The 13,955-nt window shown below is 42.0% G+C and overlaps 1 protein-coding gene across 2 annotated transcripts in view; it reads left to right on the top strand.

Annotated features, from left to right (window-relative positions):
* Nucleotides 1–13,955, top strand: part of ELMOD1 (ELMO domain containing 1) — a 448,590-nt gene that overhangs the window by 126,957 nt on the left and 307,678 nt on the right. For both annotated transcript variants that reach the window (XM_086935243.1, XM_086935244.1), the window contains exon 2: nucleotides 855–947. In XM_086935243.1, coding sequence (XP_086791369.1) covers nucleotides 931–947 — 17 coding nt within the window. In that variant the 5' untranslated portion in view covers nucleotides 855–930. The remainder of the gene's footprint in view (nucleotides 1–854; nucleotides 948–13,955) is intronic.

Below are 13,955 nucleotides of genomic sequence, written 5' to 3'. Positions count from 1 at the left end.
TCCAAGCTGTGAGGACCTTAAGATGCACAATGCCCAGCTGACCTGTTCACTCTGCCTCTGGCCCCACCGGCTCCTGCGTCGTCTAACTAGCTATGCTCCAATGGTCCCCAGGACTTGTGACCTCCTCTCTCCATGGAGAACCACTCGACTTTTCTGTAAGTCCTCCCGGATAGTGTGTTTTCAAGTGCCCCCCTTCTTCTTTGCGCACCAGCATCCAAGACTCTCAGCACTCTGCTCCCGGCTGGTCAGGGAGGCTTCCGAATCTTCTCCTGCTGGAACTTTGGACCAGGTCCTGCAGCTACCTAAATGAAAAAGTGAACTTTGTGAAAGCATTGCCTGATTTCATATGCATTTTTTACTTTTCCCATTGATTCGTATGGAGCGCAATTGCGCACAAAAGTGATATTTTTTCTGAAATTTGAAAAGTCGTAACTCTGAAAGTACCTACCTTTGTACTATTTTTTTGGTCTTAAAAAATAAATTATTAAAAAACAACTTAATTTATATAAATTGGTCTCGGATTTATTCTTGAGTGTGTGTCTCATTTATTGCCTCTGAGAGTATAACACATGCATTGCACTACCCTCTAATACGCGTAAATGCTCACCCACACTACCACAACTAGAGCATAAGAATGATCTGCTTTTACCGTTGTGTACCATTTGGGGATTCTCTGGACTATCTGCACAATGTACTTCTCTTTAGTACACTATATAGAGATCCAGCTTCGTATATCCCTCTTCTGCCACAACTGGACATGCTTAGAAACGGGTCACCAAAGTATAAAGGGACTTATAAAACATATACTTCATAAATATTGCCGCACTTAAATTTACCTATCTTCTCCCACACAGCCTGAACATAAATTCAGATCTTTCGAAAGAGTCACACTAAGGAAGAAACAGACTTAGGAAAGCCAAAACCATCACTATGAAGCACTTCATGAAGTAAGTTTATTCAATGTTTTTCCTGTGCTTGATTTAAAAAAGTAAATGTAGTTGTCTGTGTGTACTTTTGTTGCACAATCTTTCCCTGTTGCCGTTGTTTTTGGAGGATCTAATGCAATAGAAACTGTAACATGTGTTTTACTGTTAGCTGCTTTATTTAGTTTTTTAAAAGGTTGTTAAACTATCTGCTTTTTTATATTTTCTTTCATTCATGTTTTTTAATAGTTCACAAACTTTCAACAGTAATCTGTCTCAACCGGTAACCCTTCGCTACAACAGGTTTGGTTGAGACTCTTTAGGACAATTGTTGGACTTTGGGTGAACAGCATATGTATTAGGACTTTTACATGTTTTAATGTGACATTGGTATGAATTTCATGTTTTCTGTTGTGGGTTCTGAAGCACGAGCAGCCTTAGGATCCCAGAGCCAGACTGGAGCCGATTTAAATTACATTTGTCTGGTTCCTACTTCGTGATGCTATAGTTGAGCAATGTGGTTTGTGAAACATTCAAACTACCCGATACCTGAGCCAAATTGTAATTGTAAAGCTGCTTATATAGATTGAACTGTCACCCTACGGGTATCCCGGCGCTTAGATTGAAAAATAACTGACATGCAAACGGGCCAAAGCATGAGAAAAAGAGAAGTCAGTCCTTGGCAAAGAGCCAGGTTTTCAGGATCTTTCTGAACTCAGTCAGAGAGTCAATTTGCCTGATACTCTGTGGTAGTTCGTTCCATAGATGTGCAGCAGCCACACTGAAGGCCCTCCCCCCCATCCTAGAACGCTTAAATCTAGGAATCATCATCAGATTAGCACTTGAAGAGCGTAGCTGCCTCTTGGGGAGGTACCAGGTGAATTTTTCCTGCAGTGGAACAGGCTCCTGATCATGTACCGCTCTGTGCACCATAGATAGCGATTTAAACTGTACCCTTTCCCTGATAGGCAGCCAATGTAGGTCTCTTAAGGCCACAGTAGTAGAGAACCTACGTTGCCTATTTAGCACCAGCTTTGCTGCTGCCGACTGGACTCTCTGCAACCCCTGGAAGATGTATTGAGGTGCTCCTAAGTACAGAGAGTTTAAGTAGTCCAGCCTGCTTAGCACTGTGCTTCTCACTACAAGGGAGCGCAAGTCCTTTGGTAGCAGTGGGAGTATCTGGCGAAGCATGAGCATCAAGGAGAAGCATACGCTGGCGGTTTTGTTTGCCTGCGACTCCATTTGGAGATTGTTGTCAAACAGAACCCCCAGATTGCGCACTGTATTGACAGGGGCCTGAGGTTCTTCTTCAGGGTGAGCCTAAACTCCAGTGGCAGATGCTTAGACATTTTAACCAAAGAGCAGTACACCACCTCGGTTTTTCCACCATTAAACTGCAGCGAGTTTCTCTTTAGCCAACCAGCGATCTGACACAAACACTCCTGGAACGTGTCCATGGATACTGCGTGTTTCCCTTCCAGGGAAAACGCCAGTTGAGTATCATCAGTGTAGTTGACTAGGTCAACTCCATATGATTTAATGATGGGAAACAGGGGCTGCAGATAGATATTAAAAAGAATAGGGCTGATCGCAGAGCCCTGCGGTACCCCATAGATTACCGATGATTTGCTAGAGGTGAACGGTGCCATGGTCACCATCTGCTGTCTCCCCGATAAGTAGGACTGTAGCCACTGCAGAGCCCGTCTCTTCACCCCTATCTTCTTCAGTCTCTCCACCAGTATTGAATGATTCACTGTGTCGAAAGCGTCCGACATATCGAGAAGCACTAATACAGTAGCATTCCTGTCGTCAGCTCGCCTACGTAAATTGTCCAGCATAGTTGCCAACGCTGTCTCAGTCCCTTGGCATGGACGGAACCCAGATTGGTCCCTATCCAGCAGTTGATTATCCTCTAAAAAGCAAGACAAAGTTTTGCTTACTGCCCTTTCCAAGATTTTGATTGGATATGGAAGGAGGGAGATGGGTCTAAAGCTTGCTGGAATTGTTGGGTGCAATGAGGGCTTCTTAATCAAAGGAGTCACAACGGCTTGCTTCCACTGATCTGGAACTATACCTTCTTCCAGAGATTGGTTACAGATCTGTTGCAACCAAGGGAAGGTGTCTTGGCCGTATGTCTTGCAGATTTTGTGTGGAAGAGAATCAAGCCCGATGACACGCTGTGAGCCAGATTATTGAAAGATTGAAAGAGGTATCGGTGAGGATTTAAAAACTGTCCAGAGAGGTTGTCATCCCCAAGTCCTCATCCACCCTCTGTACGAGATTACCCTGATCTCCAATAATGTGGGGATGGAGGTCACCAACAATTTTGGCATATTTATATTCGAGTTTCTGTGAAGCCACCACTTTGTTGTTCGTACAAGTCGGGGTGGAGAGCTCCTTAACGAGCTTAAAAAGGGCCCTAATACTATTGGGCGCTTGTATAATTGAGTTAGCATAGAAGTCTGCCTTGGATTTAAGGATAAGCTCCTTATACTTGATCTGCACTACTCCCAACTCTTTCTTATCTGACTCTAGATACTTCTTCCTCCATTTCCTCTCTGCCTTCTTACAGCTCAAACATAGTTGTTTCAGTTCTTCATTATACCAAGGGGCTGTGCTTTTACTCCTGTTTTTGAGCTTTTTTACCGGGATTAGCTGGTCCAAGGTGTCAGTTATATGATTATAATATGTTTTATAATTATCCTCTATTGTAGCAGTGGGGTCAAAGTGATTTTCGTTTGAGAGTGTCTGGAGGGTCCTACTTTTTTAAAATGTTGCCCACTCCCTTCCTCTGCGATAAGTCACTGGACGACTGATATTGTCCCTTGAACAGGGCAGCTTAGTATGAAAATGAATTAAGTAGTGGTCGGTGCAGATTTGTGGTGTTATGTTTGACACTCCTGTTTCAGCTTGATTTGCAAACAGAAGTTCCAGGACTTGCCCTCCCTGATGAGTAGGGTGTTTTACCAGCTGTTGTAGATTAACATTAGCACATGTGAGCCTCAAATCTCTCAAATGACTACAGAGACTCCCATCATCCCTCAGATTAAAATCACCCAGAATAATCATTCTGGAGTGTGCTAGTGCCAGATTGGTGATGGTGTCTAAGAGACTTTGGTAATGAGTATCAAGTCCAGGAGTCCTGTAGCAGATCATTCCTGTAAGTAGGCTGCCGCTAAGTTCCTGCAGCGAAAAGCCCAGGATTTCTATGCCTGCAATTTCCTCTATCTTAAAAGGCACAAAGTTCTGCTCCTCCTTAAAGATCACTCCCACCCCACCTCCTCTGCCCGTTTCCCTCGGCCTGTGGAGGATTTTATAACCTAAAGGGCAGGCGGATCCTATTTCCACCACAAAGTCAGTACCAGTCCACGTTTCTGTTAAGAAGAGTACATCCAGATTTAGATCTTCTATCAAGACTGATACCTCCCAGTGGTGTTTAACCATGGATCTCCAATTAATCAGTCCACAGTTAAGGATTTTTTCCACTCTTTTTTCCACATGACTCACCATATATGGCAAGTTATTGTGTCCGTTGCTCTCCCTCTTACCAAGATTCATCAGCTGTTCTCTCGAATATGTCATTTGGCCCAGTATTCTGTTAGAAAGGGCAGCATGTCCAGTGCTGAGCACATCCGGGGCGCGGACGGGCGCAGACGGGCTTTACTCTGGCGCGCCCGCTGCGAGCCCTGCGCGCTTGCATTGCTTGACTTAAATAGTCAGAGGAGTGCAAGCCGCCCACCACTAGAGCGCTCAACAAAATGGTGCTGGAAAAGGTGAATATGCTCTTAGTCCCTCACCCAAAATGGCGCAGATGTCGGGGATAAAGGCTTTGGGCCCGCTCAAACAGCGAGTGAATTAAGTGATTTTTACAGTGCAAGTAAGCAGCCTGGTTCCTGTTCAATCTTCCCCTTCAAAACGATTTTACACAAATGTTATTAAAACTTCTTTAAAAGTTTGTATTAGCGACGATACCGCAGAGTGTGACCAATGAAATAACCCCCGATATTCCTTCCACAGTCTCCCGCACAGAGTCAGATTATTTTTAGTCTCATGCGCTGCACGCTTGCATTACCCGACTTAAATAGTCAGAGGAGGGCAAGCCGCCCACCACTAGAGTGCTCAACAAAATGGTGCTGGAAAAGGTGACTATCCTCTTTTCCCTCACCCAAAATGGGGCATATGGCGGGAATAAAGGCTTTGAGCCCCACTCAAACAGCGAGTGTATTAAGTGATTTTTACAGTGCAAGTAAGCAGCCTGTTTCCTGTTCAATCTTCCCCTTAAAAACGATTTTACACAAATTTTATTAATACTTCTTAAAAAGTTCGTATTAGCGACGATACCGCAGAGTGTTACCAATGAAATAACCCCCGATATTCCTACCACAGTCTCCCGCACGGAGTCAGATTATTTTTAGTCTTTAGTATTCTTTATTCATTTCCTTATAGTCCCAGAGGGATGTATGACGTTACAACGCATACTTTTACAACACATACCTTTACAACACATTTTTTACAACGCAACATCCATTGCAATCCATTCCATTACAACGAATTTTTTAAAACTACCTTTACAACGCATTCCATTACAGCGCATACTAACTTTAAAACGCATACCATTACAACGCATACCATTACATTGCATGTATGGTAAGTATTGGATAGTGTAGGTGTAAAAATTACTATTCTAACTCCAGGGGGGTGCAACAGTAGGGTAAGTGTTGGATAGTGTAGGGGTAAAATTACTATTCTAACTCAAGGGGTGCAACAGTAGGGTAAGTGTTGGATAGTGTAGGGGTATAAATTACTATTCTAACTCCAGGGGGTGCAACAGTAGAGTAAGTTTTGGATAGTGTAAGGGTACTATGCGTTTTTATGGTATGTGTTGTAATGGTATGCGTTGTAATGACTGCATTGTAAAAGACATTTGTTGTAATGGTATACATTGTAGTGTCATGCGTTGTAATGGTTGTGTTGTAATGGATCTTGCGTTCTAAAAGTTTCGTTGTAATGGCAGTGCGTTGTAAAAGTTGCGTTGTAAAGGTTGTTTCCCTCCCAGAGTCAGGCATTTCCAATAAATGTACAGTGCCAGAAATTGGAAAGGTGACATTCCTATTTCTTTTGCTATCCTTTTCAATTCTGTGCTCTCAGCCTCTAGATGATTGTGGGTCTGCCTGGCATTGAGAGAGAAGAAGGTCAGGTGGCAGGTTGAATTTACCTTACTTTGCGGATTCTACCCATCTCCATTTCTTGACCTTACCCAAGAACCCAAATGGATTGGATTACTTACGGGTTAATCATGATGTAAATGCACTTGCATAAAATCAAGTATGGTAAAGCTAACACATTTTGACCTGAGGGATATTTGCTGTATTTCTGGCACCACTATTTTATTTGCCTTTTTGTCTTGCCTTTTTTACTCTGCTCCAGCCACATTTTTTTTCTACGCAGGCGTCTAAGGATGAACATGCCTTATTTCACACATGAGTCAAGATATAAAGCTGGGACAGGTAGCTCAGAGGATTTAAAGCCTCCACTCTGGGGATTTTTGTTGAACCCCATGGCCACAAGTTTAAATCCTGGTAGGCCCACTCAGTCACTCATCCTACAGAAGTCAATAACATGAGTACCATTGGATTAGGAAATGATAAACATTAGTTATCAGACAATAGCATCAAACAGCCCACTCAGGGGTGGATACATACTCTATAAATGAGCCTATTGTGCTGTGTTTTTTGCACCATTGAAACCCAATACACGCAAGGAGATATGGCTAAATGATAGGGTTGGCGTAGCTAATGAAGCAGAACATGGTTACACTGCCAAAGAATTGTGGTGCAGTTTGTACACCGTCTGCCTGCATTGTCCTTGACTTTGCCTAGTTGCTTCTATCCATAAGAAGGATAACATTTCACAACGCTGGCTTAGCTCAAAAAAGACTGTTCCAAAGATCTACGTCGCCATTCGAGTCACTACGCCAACACTGTGCTACAGCGGCTGTTTCATGTGAGGGCTTTAAACAGGGTTGAGATGATGCTGGAGCGATCAGTTACACTATGGAGAGCATTCATTAACTTTTCATGCACTCCTTCTTTCTTAACTTAATTAGCTCTGCTTTATTTACCACAGATCTCTGCTTGCTCTTGCTCATCTTTCAATGGGAGGGCTTTTCTCCATAATTGTGAAGCAGCAAAAAGCTTTGTTAAATGTGAGCAGCTCCTCTGTGGACAGCTAAACTGCTGTCCATATGTCTGCCTGGGTGGAATACACCAGCTGTAGTCTAGCTGCTGACCTTTCCGCTCTTTTATTCGAGAAGGCACATCTGTTCTGTTGCCCAGAATTATTTAGGGCATCCATAAATTACTGGCTCCTACTGCGGTTTCTCCAGCTCCTCTCCTCTTACCGGGTTAGTGCCTTCAAGGACGGCTTCTTTTTGTGTCTACAGGCCCTGGCAGGACTGGACCTCATCCTAAAACCGGTAAGTGTTGGTGATCTTTTAATTGCTAAGGGGGTGCCATGTCCAGCCTCTTCCTGGCGTTTGGATGGCCTCACTCTCAGTCGCAACACGATTTGGATGTTTTTCATTATATCTTAACTTATTTACTTGAAACTAAACTTGGAACTAAGCTTTATTAAATCCACCTTGTTTAATACCTGGCTCTAGGACTTCTTTAATTACAACAGAGCCTAATGACGACGATTGCGGACATTTATCGTCTACGTGTTTCTGTTTGTCACTGAATCGCCATTTTGATGGAAACCTCTCTCTCCCTGTGGAGAACTGGATTCAAGTTTTGGACACTTCAACAGATCGTCCTGTTTCATACAACTACCATGTCCCTACTGGGTACTTATCCCACCTATGTCCATCCTTCTTGGGTTCCATGAAAGTGTTTCCCTGATGCCAGTGCCTCTCTACTATGCATGTCCTATAATGTGGAAGATTTTCAATCCGCAAATTGAGCTACTTTATTTTTGTGCTTTTATGAAACAGGCATACAGTATAATTCCCATCTGTCTATTTTTTATGCTTGCAACAAAACCTTTCGTATTCTCCCTACCGCAACAGGATACCATGTTGATGCACCAGAATTACTTATTTAGTTATTTCTAAATCATTGTCTGTCGTTGCACCTGCTCGTGAAGGTTGTGAAAAACTAATGGGATGGGCTGTCAAGAGTCTTCGTTGCCCTTCAACAGAAAAACTTTTTTTTTTTACCTGATGCTATCAGTTCGCACATAATCGACACTTTTATATTAGTTTGTGATGGTGGTGAAATTTCTGTACTGCTAATAATGTCCATGGTATTTGTGATACCTGTTGTTTTTCTTTTAGTTTGTGTCTTCAATATGTTAAATAGTTTTTTTTTCTGTTTGCTGTTTCTTTTACCGTTTATCCTCATTTATTTACAGTATCCAATATTTTCTCACACTTTCCAAAGACTTTGCTTGGTGAAAAAGCTTTACATCTTTTTGTGTTCATACTGTAATCATTTTTATAGTAGAGAGCTGGAAGAGTACGGCATCCTTAAAAATAGGAGGTTGAGGAAACTCCCTGGTTAATGCAAGAGAGATAAGATTAATACGTGTTGTTCATTTTGTATTTTGTTTGTTTACAAAAAGACAGGAGATATGGCATCCTTTCCAGTATTCCCCTTGACTAGGCGGTGCAGAGAATCAACATTATCCATTTTGAACTCGTGGTTGAGTAGCTGAGAGGCTTGAAAATCGCACCACTTAGGTGAACATGCAGCAAAATAGTCAATAGCGAATCCTTAATTGCGATTTTTAAGGAATCGCAATTAAAGATCTGCTATTGGCTATGCATGTTGGAATCGTAAATGAATTAGCGATTCCTACAAATTCCTTAATTCCTTAATAGCTTCACAACAGCCCTCAGTCAAATACTAAATATCTCCTGTGTAGAATAAGTCATATCAGGCCCATGTAAATTTGTGCTGTATTAATTTCGACAGTCTTTTTTTCCTATCTGATAACACAGAAATACAAGGGGGCCCGAGTATTAAACTTTCATGCAACACAGGGCAGCAAGCAAAGTTGCTGCTCTCCATTGCATGCAAGGGAGAGAGCAGAAATGCTCCATGTTTATAAAGATATGGGGCATTTCTGCCTCAACCTGCGTTGTTGCACAGTGTGCTGCCTAGTGCCAGCGCCGGCACCCTGGCAGCAGGGTGCGCGTTACAGAGATGATTATTTGTGTGCAGAAAGGGGCACCTTCGAGGCGTTTTCCTCCTTCTATGTATGCTGCAGGTTGCCTCCTCTGGAGGCAGACAAACAATGAGACTAATAAATCCTTTCTATTTTACATTTAATAAAGCGGGTAATCCTTTAGCAACATTTCTGAGACTACTACTACATCGATAATGCTTCACCTTTTTGTAAGTCATTATAAAAAATATTTGGGTATTTTTTAAACTAACTACAGTATATATATCATGATCATTGTTCTGGGCATGATCAAATCTTTCACATTCCTACTCCCTAATTACAGCACCTTATATATCCTGTGGACGGTAGTGCTTTCAAATAAGTGTGCACTGTTGGCAACATTGTTCTCTCTTCCTACATGCGTTGTTACAACTGTGTATGGTTGCTTTTCATACCTCCATTATCTTGGAATTAGCATTCTTCCAAGTTCTTGAAAGGTCATGTGACATGTCTGTACTACTGACTTCTTCACAAAGATAGCGGCCATCTTTTGTATCGCTCTAATTACTAGGTACTTTCATTGACTTCGTCAATGAAAGTACAAGCAGATCACTTATTTTCACAATCCCAGTTTATGGTTCACATCTTGTGTCCACATTTAGTTCCTTTTACGTATTTCATCTTTCAGTCCGTTATAGTTAATTGCTTTTGCAAATCGCCACCATTCATGATTTTTTTCTATTTTCAAAACAGGTGACAGCTATATATTCAATTCACTGTTTAGTCCCTTAAAACACATGAATGTTATCATGGTCACTACATGTTCCAAAACATATACATGAATCCTCTTAACCATTAATAATCACACACCTACAATCTTCCACCATCCCCATTCCTAGTGCACTTAACAAAAACATAATAAACAAGTTAATTGTGTCAAGTAAATGAATCCAATGTTTCACTTTATGACATATTCATTTTATGACCACCACCTCAGATAGAAAATCAACATGATCAATTATTCCTAGGTGCATTTTATACACTGTGTGCTACTGCTCCATGTAAAGCCAGACCAGTCGCAACACAGTATCCTTATTTTATGTATTTATCTTGTATTAACCAAAATGTGACCTTTCCAGTAGTCCTCAAAGCATAGCATAGTCCACAGGAGCAACAGAATATGTATATTACGAATGCGTTAACTCGCGAATTATTTTTTATCCTAATGGCCTTGCCTGTGCATTTTGCCGTTGTGATATTATTTCAAAGTACAGTATACAAAGGGTTATATTCATGTTTTTCCTGTTGCAGAAGTTTGTTGTGTAGACCTATGGGTGTTCCAACCTATTTCCACCTGAACATTTTATCAGGCCATTGATGTACAGTGTTATCCATGAAAAGATCTTTGAGGGTAGCATCCATCTCAATTAGTAACCAATGTTTCATAATTCTCCATTACCCACCAATTAAACCTTGGTCGTTATACAGCTACCATGGCTGAAAGGATGGTTACCTCTGGATACATTAATTTCGTAATGGATAAAAGAGGAGAGCGAAGCTAGGGTCCGGCTTGCATCTCTCGCGAAAAATCATGACCTCACGAGGTGTCAAGCAGGGATGCGTGCTGGCCCCACTTCTCTTTAACCTATTCATAGCTGACCTGTCAAGCACTCTAGACAAGGTAAATAGCCATCCACCCAAAATAGGAGGTGCAGCATTATGTAACCTTTTATACGCTGACGATTTGGCCTTGTTTAGCCTCACTAGAGTAGGGTTACAAAGGCTCCTTGCTGAACTATCAAAATACACGTCCGACAACCAGTTAGAAATTAACATGGAGAAAACCCTGATAGTCCCATTTGGCAAGAAACACTACAGCGGCGGTGGCTGGTCAATTCATAACACAAGCATTTCGATCGGCCAATCATACAAATATTTAGGCGTCCATCTGGACGCAAGGGGTAGCTTCTCAAAGCAAAGCAGTGTGATTGCAGCTAAAACTACGGCCTTAGTGGTATCTTTAGCCAAGCTATTGAAGAAACTCTCAGGCCTAACCTTTGCCCCCTTATTAGAAGTCCTCCGAGCAAAAATTGGGCCAACACTTTCGTATGGCATAGAGATCTTCAAAGGCAAAATGAACACTGCCCTTAACAAATATACAACTAAAATCTACAGGAAGGTACTTCATTTACGAGCGCTGCCTCCCCGGCTCAGATCAGACTAGAGCTGGGATTAACCAACTATGAAGCCACTAACGTTGGTGCTTACCTTAAGCTATGTCATAAATTGAGACAGGCCGAACCAGGCACACTAGAATCCCTAATATGAATAGAAATCAACAAGACTAATCCAGGGGGAACATTTGGGCGCCTTCTGAATGATTACATCCATCAAATTTCAGCTGCCGATCTTTGGGCTCTTAACCCCAGTCAGACTGTTTTTAAAAACATAATCAAAAAAGGTGTAAGACTGAAATCTCTGGCTTCGGACAAAGTTCTTGTCACGAAACGCAGTCACTCCTGGGCGGTAGTTAACTCCTACAAACGATTGGCCCCTGCTGCCTACCTCTCCACGACATTTGCACTTCATCTAAAGCGCGGTCTGATTGCTCTTAGACTGGGAGATTGGCGCTTTCTCCAAAAATCTTCCCACCTGGCGTCGTAAGGAAGAAGACACAACATGCAGAGGATGCGGGTCAGCAACAGAAACAATCTTACACGTGCTCTGCATCTGTCCCTCATTCAATTTCCAGCGGCGATGCCTCCTCAAGCCAGAATGGAACAGGCTTGGTATTCGGACCTGCAGGCACGCCATCATTGCTGCTATGTCTCCAGATAACATTGTCTTAAAGATAAATCTGTCCAAATTCATTCAGCACGCTTACCGCAACCTAGATAATATGGACACTGCTGAGGCCATATAGCTGATTGATAAAATGGAAACCTGCACTTTAATAGACCTTGCAACAACGGGGAGAGTTAACTTACAAACTGAAAGGTTTTAATTATTATGCTTACGGTCATATTTTAATCTTTGATCATTTTTTATTCATAAAACTGTACACAATGTGATTTGTGCAATCTTTTAAAGATATGTTTTTTATATCTAAATAAAGAATTACTACTTAAAAAGGAGAGCGAAACCTCTCTCGTTATTAGGGAATGATGTGGACAAGAAATTTTGAATGCAAAAAGGATAATTTAAATGCTGTCTCACCTAATTTTCCCCCTCTTCATGGCCTTGCCCATGTGCTCTGCAGAATCTAGCTTCATTAGGACGGCGTTGACCCTTTATCTTATTGGTGAAGCTGTTACTGGGGTCTATTTAAATGCTGGGGTCTCTTTTTACATACCAATAGGATACCTGCTCACATCCTCTTCATTGTCTTGCCAGTCTCTGAGTTGGCAGCTGGTGGGTAGTGTCATCAAAATGCATGAAGTGGGTGTAATCTCAGAGAGAATTTTGTTTGCATTTAGAATGCACTTCCTCTGAGCCCATGTGCAATACAAATCATATTCCAAAACTGCAATAAAGACAATAAATAACACGAATGTTCGTTTTAATAGTATGTATTGTGTGAAGTTACAGACTTACATTCTATTCTGTAGGAATATATCCTAAAGCAGAGACAGCTGGAGAGCATCTATTCTTAAATCAGAGGCCATTTTCAAAGAGTATGTTGGACAAACATATCCTTCATCCCTACATCTCATATCTGTATTCATTGAACTTTGTATGGGTTTTTCACAAAGACAACTGGCCAACCAAAGAGACAGATAAGGAATGACAATTCTTTTAAAAAGAACACACGTGGCTTAGCCCATTTTGAATGTCAAGGTGGCTGTGTAGGTCAAAACAGAGTTCACACATGGGGAGAACAAGTTACATTACTGCACAAAGAACAAGACAATTGGGGAAAATCGTCTTTGATGGTCTCCCCACCAGATGAATCATCTCTCTTGTTAGGCAAGAGATCTAAAAACCTTGATGGAATTGACAAGCAAACACGCCTTCTATAATTATGCACCCAACCTCTGATATATATAAACGCATACCAGTTTTCTGAAATAGTTCAGAAAATAAGTTAAAACCCACCATTTCATCCTGTATGCCTCGTCAGCAAGCTATACCAAAGGGGATGATGGATTGAGCGTTTAGCAAATCAAACACTCACCCCCAGTCAACTGATCTGGGTTTAATCCATCACCATTCTTTAGCTCACTCCACCACCCCAGTTCAGACATGGCCATATGCCAATCAGTCTGACCCTGTGCCTCATGGGAACAGTCCAACCCAAACTGCCAAGCCATTTCTTCCCTGGACCGGAAACAAGCAACCTGGGACCGGTTTTGGATTCATATTCCTCATCAGCCAGACTATCTTGAATCCAGTGGTAGAGTGAGCAAGGGACCCATATCTGGGCATACCCTGCCAACTTAGGGTGAACAAGGCGATACCAAAGGGGATGATGGACAGAGCGTTTGAGCAAATCAAACACTCACCCCAGTCAACTGATCTGGGTTTGATTTGCTCGAACACTCAGTCCATCATCCCCTTTGGTATCGCTTCGTCAGCAAGCTGGCATTCTTCAGCTTCCTGCAGCCACCCCCTACCCCCACATCCTTCCCCTTATCTCTCTCCTTAACTCTCCAACCTACTGAGCTATCAATATGCTCTTGCATAGTATCTGTAAAAAACCCTGCCAGGCACATATAGTGTGCTATATAAAGTGCTTCACTACCTTCTAAGGTCAGAACTGGAATAAGAAAGCACTGGAAGGCCAAATTATGCAGTAGAATTGACAAAAATATGTGGTAAACCAAGTCAAATTACGGCGCATCTTCTGTAGTAGTGTCCTCTTGCCAT

This window comes from Lissotriton vulgaris, chromosome 8 (assembly GCF_964263255.1).
Source record: "Lissotriton vulgaris chromosome 8, aLisVul1.2, whole genome shotgun sequence".
NCBI lineage: Eukaryota > Metazoa > Chordata > Amphibia > Caudata > Salamandridae > Lissotriton > Lissotriton vulgaris.
This window is presented reverse-complemented; position numbering and strand designations above follow the sequence as displayed.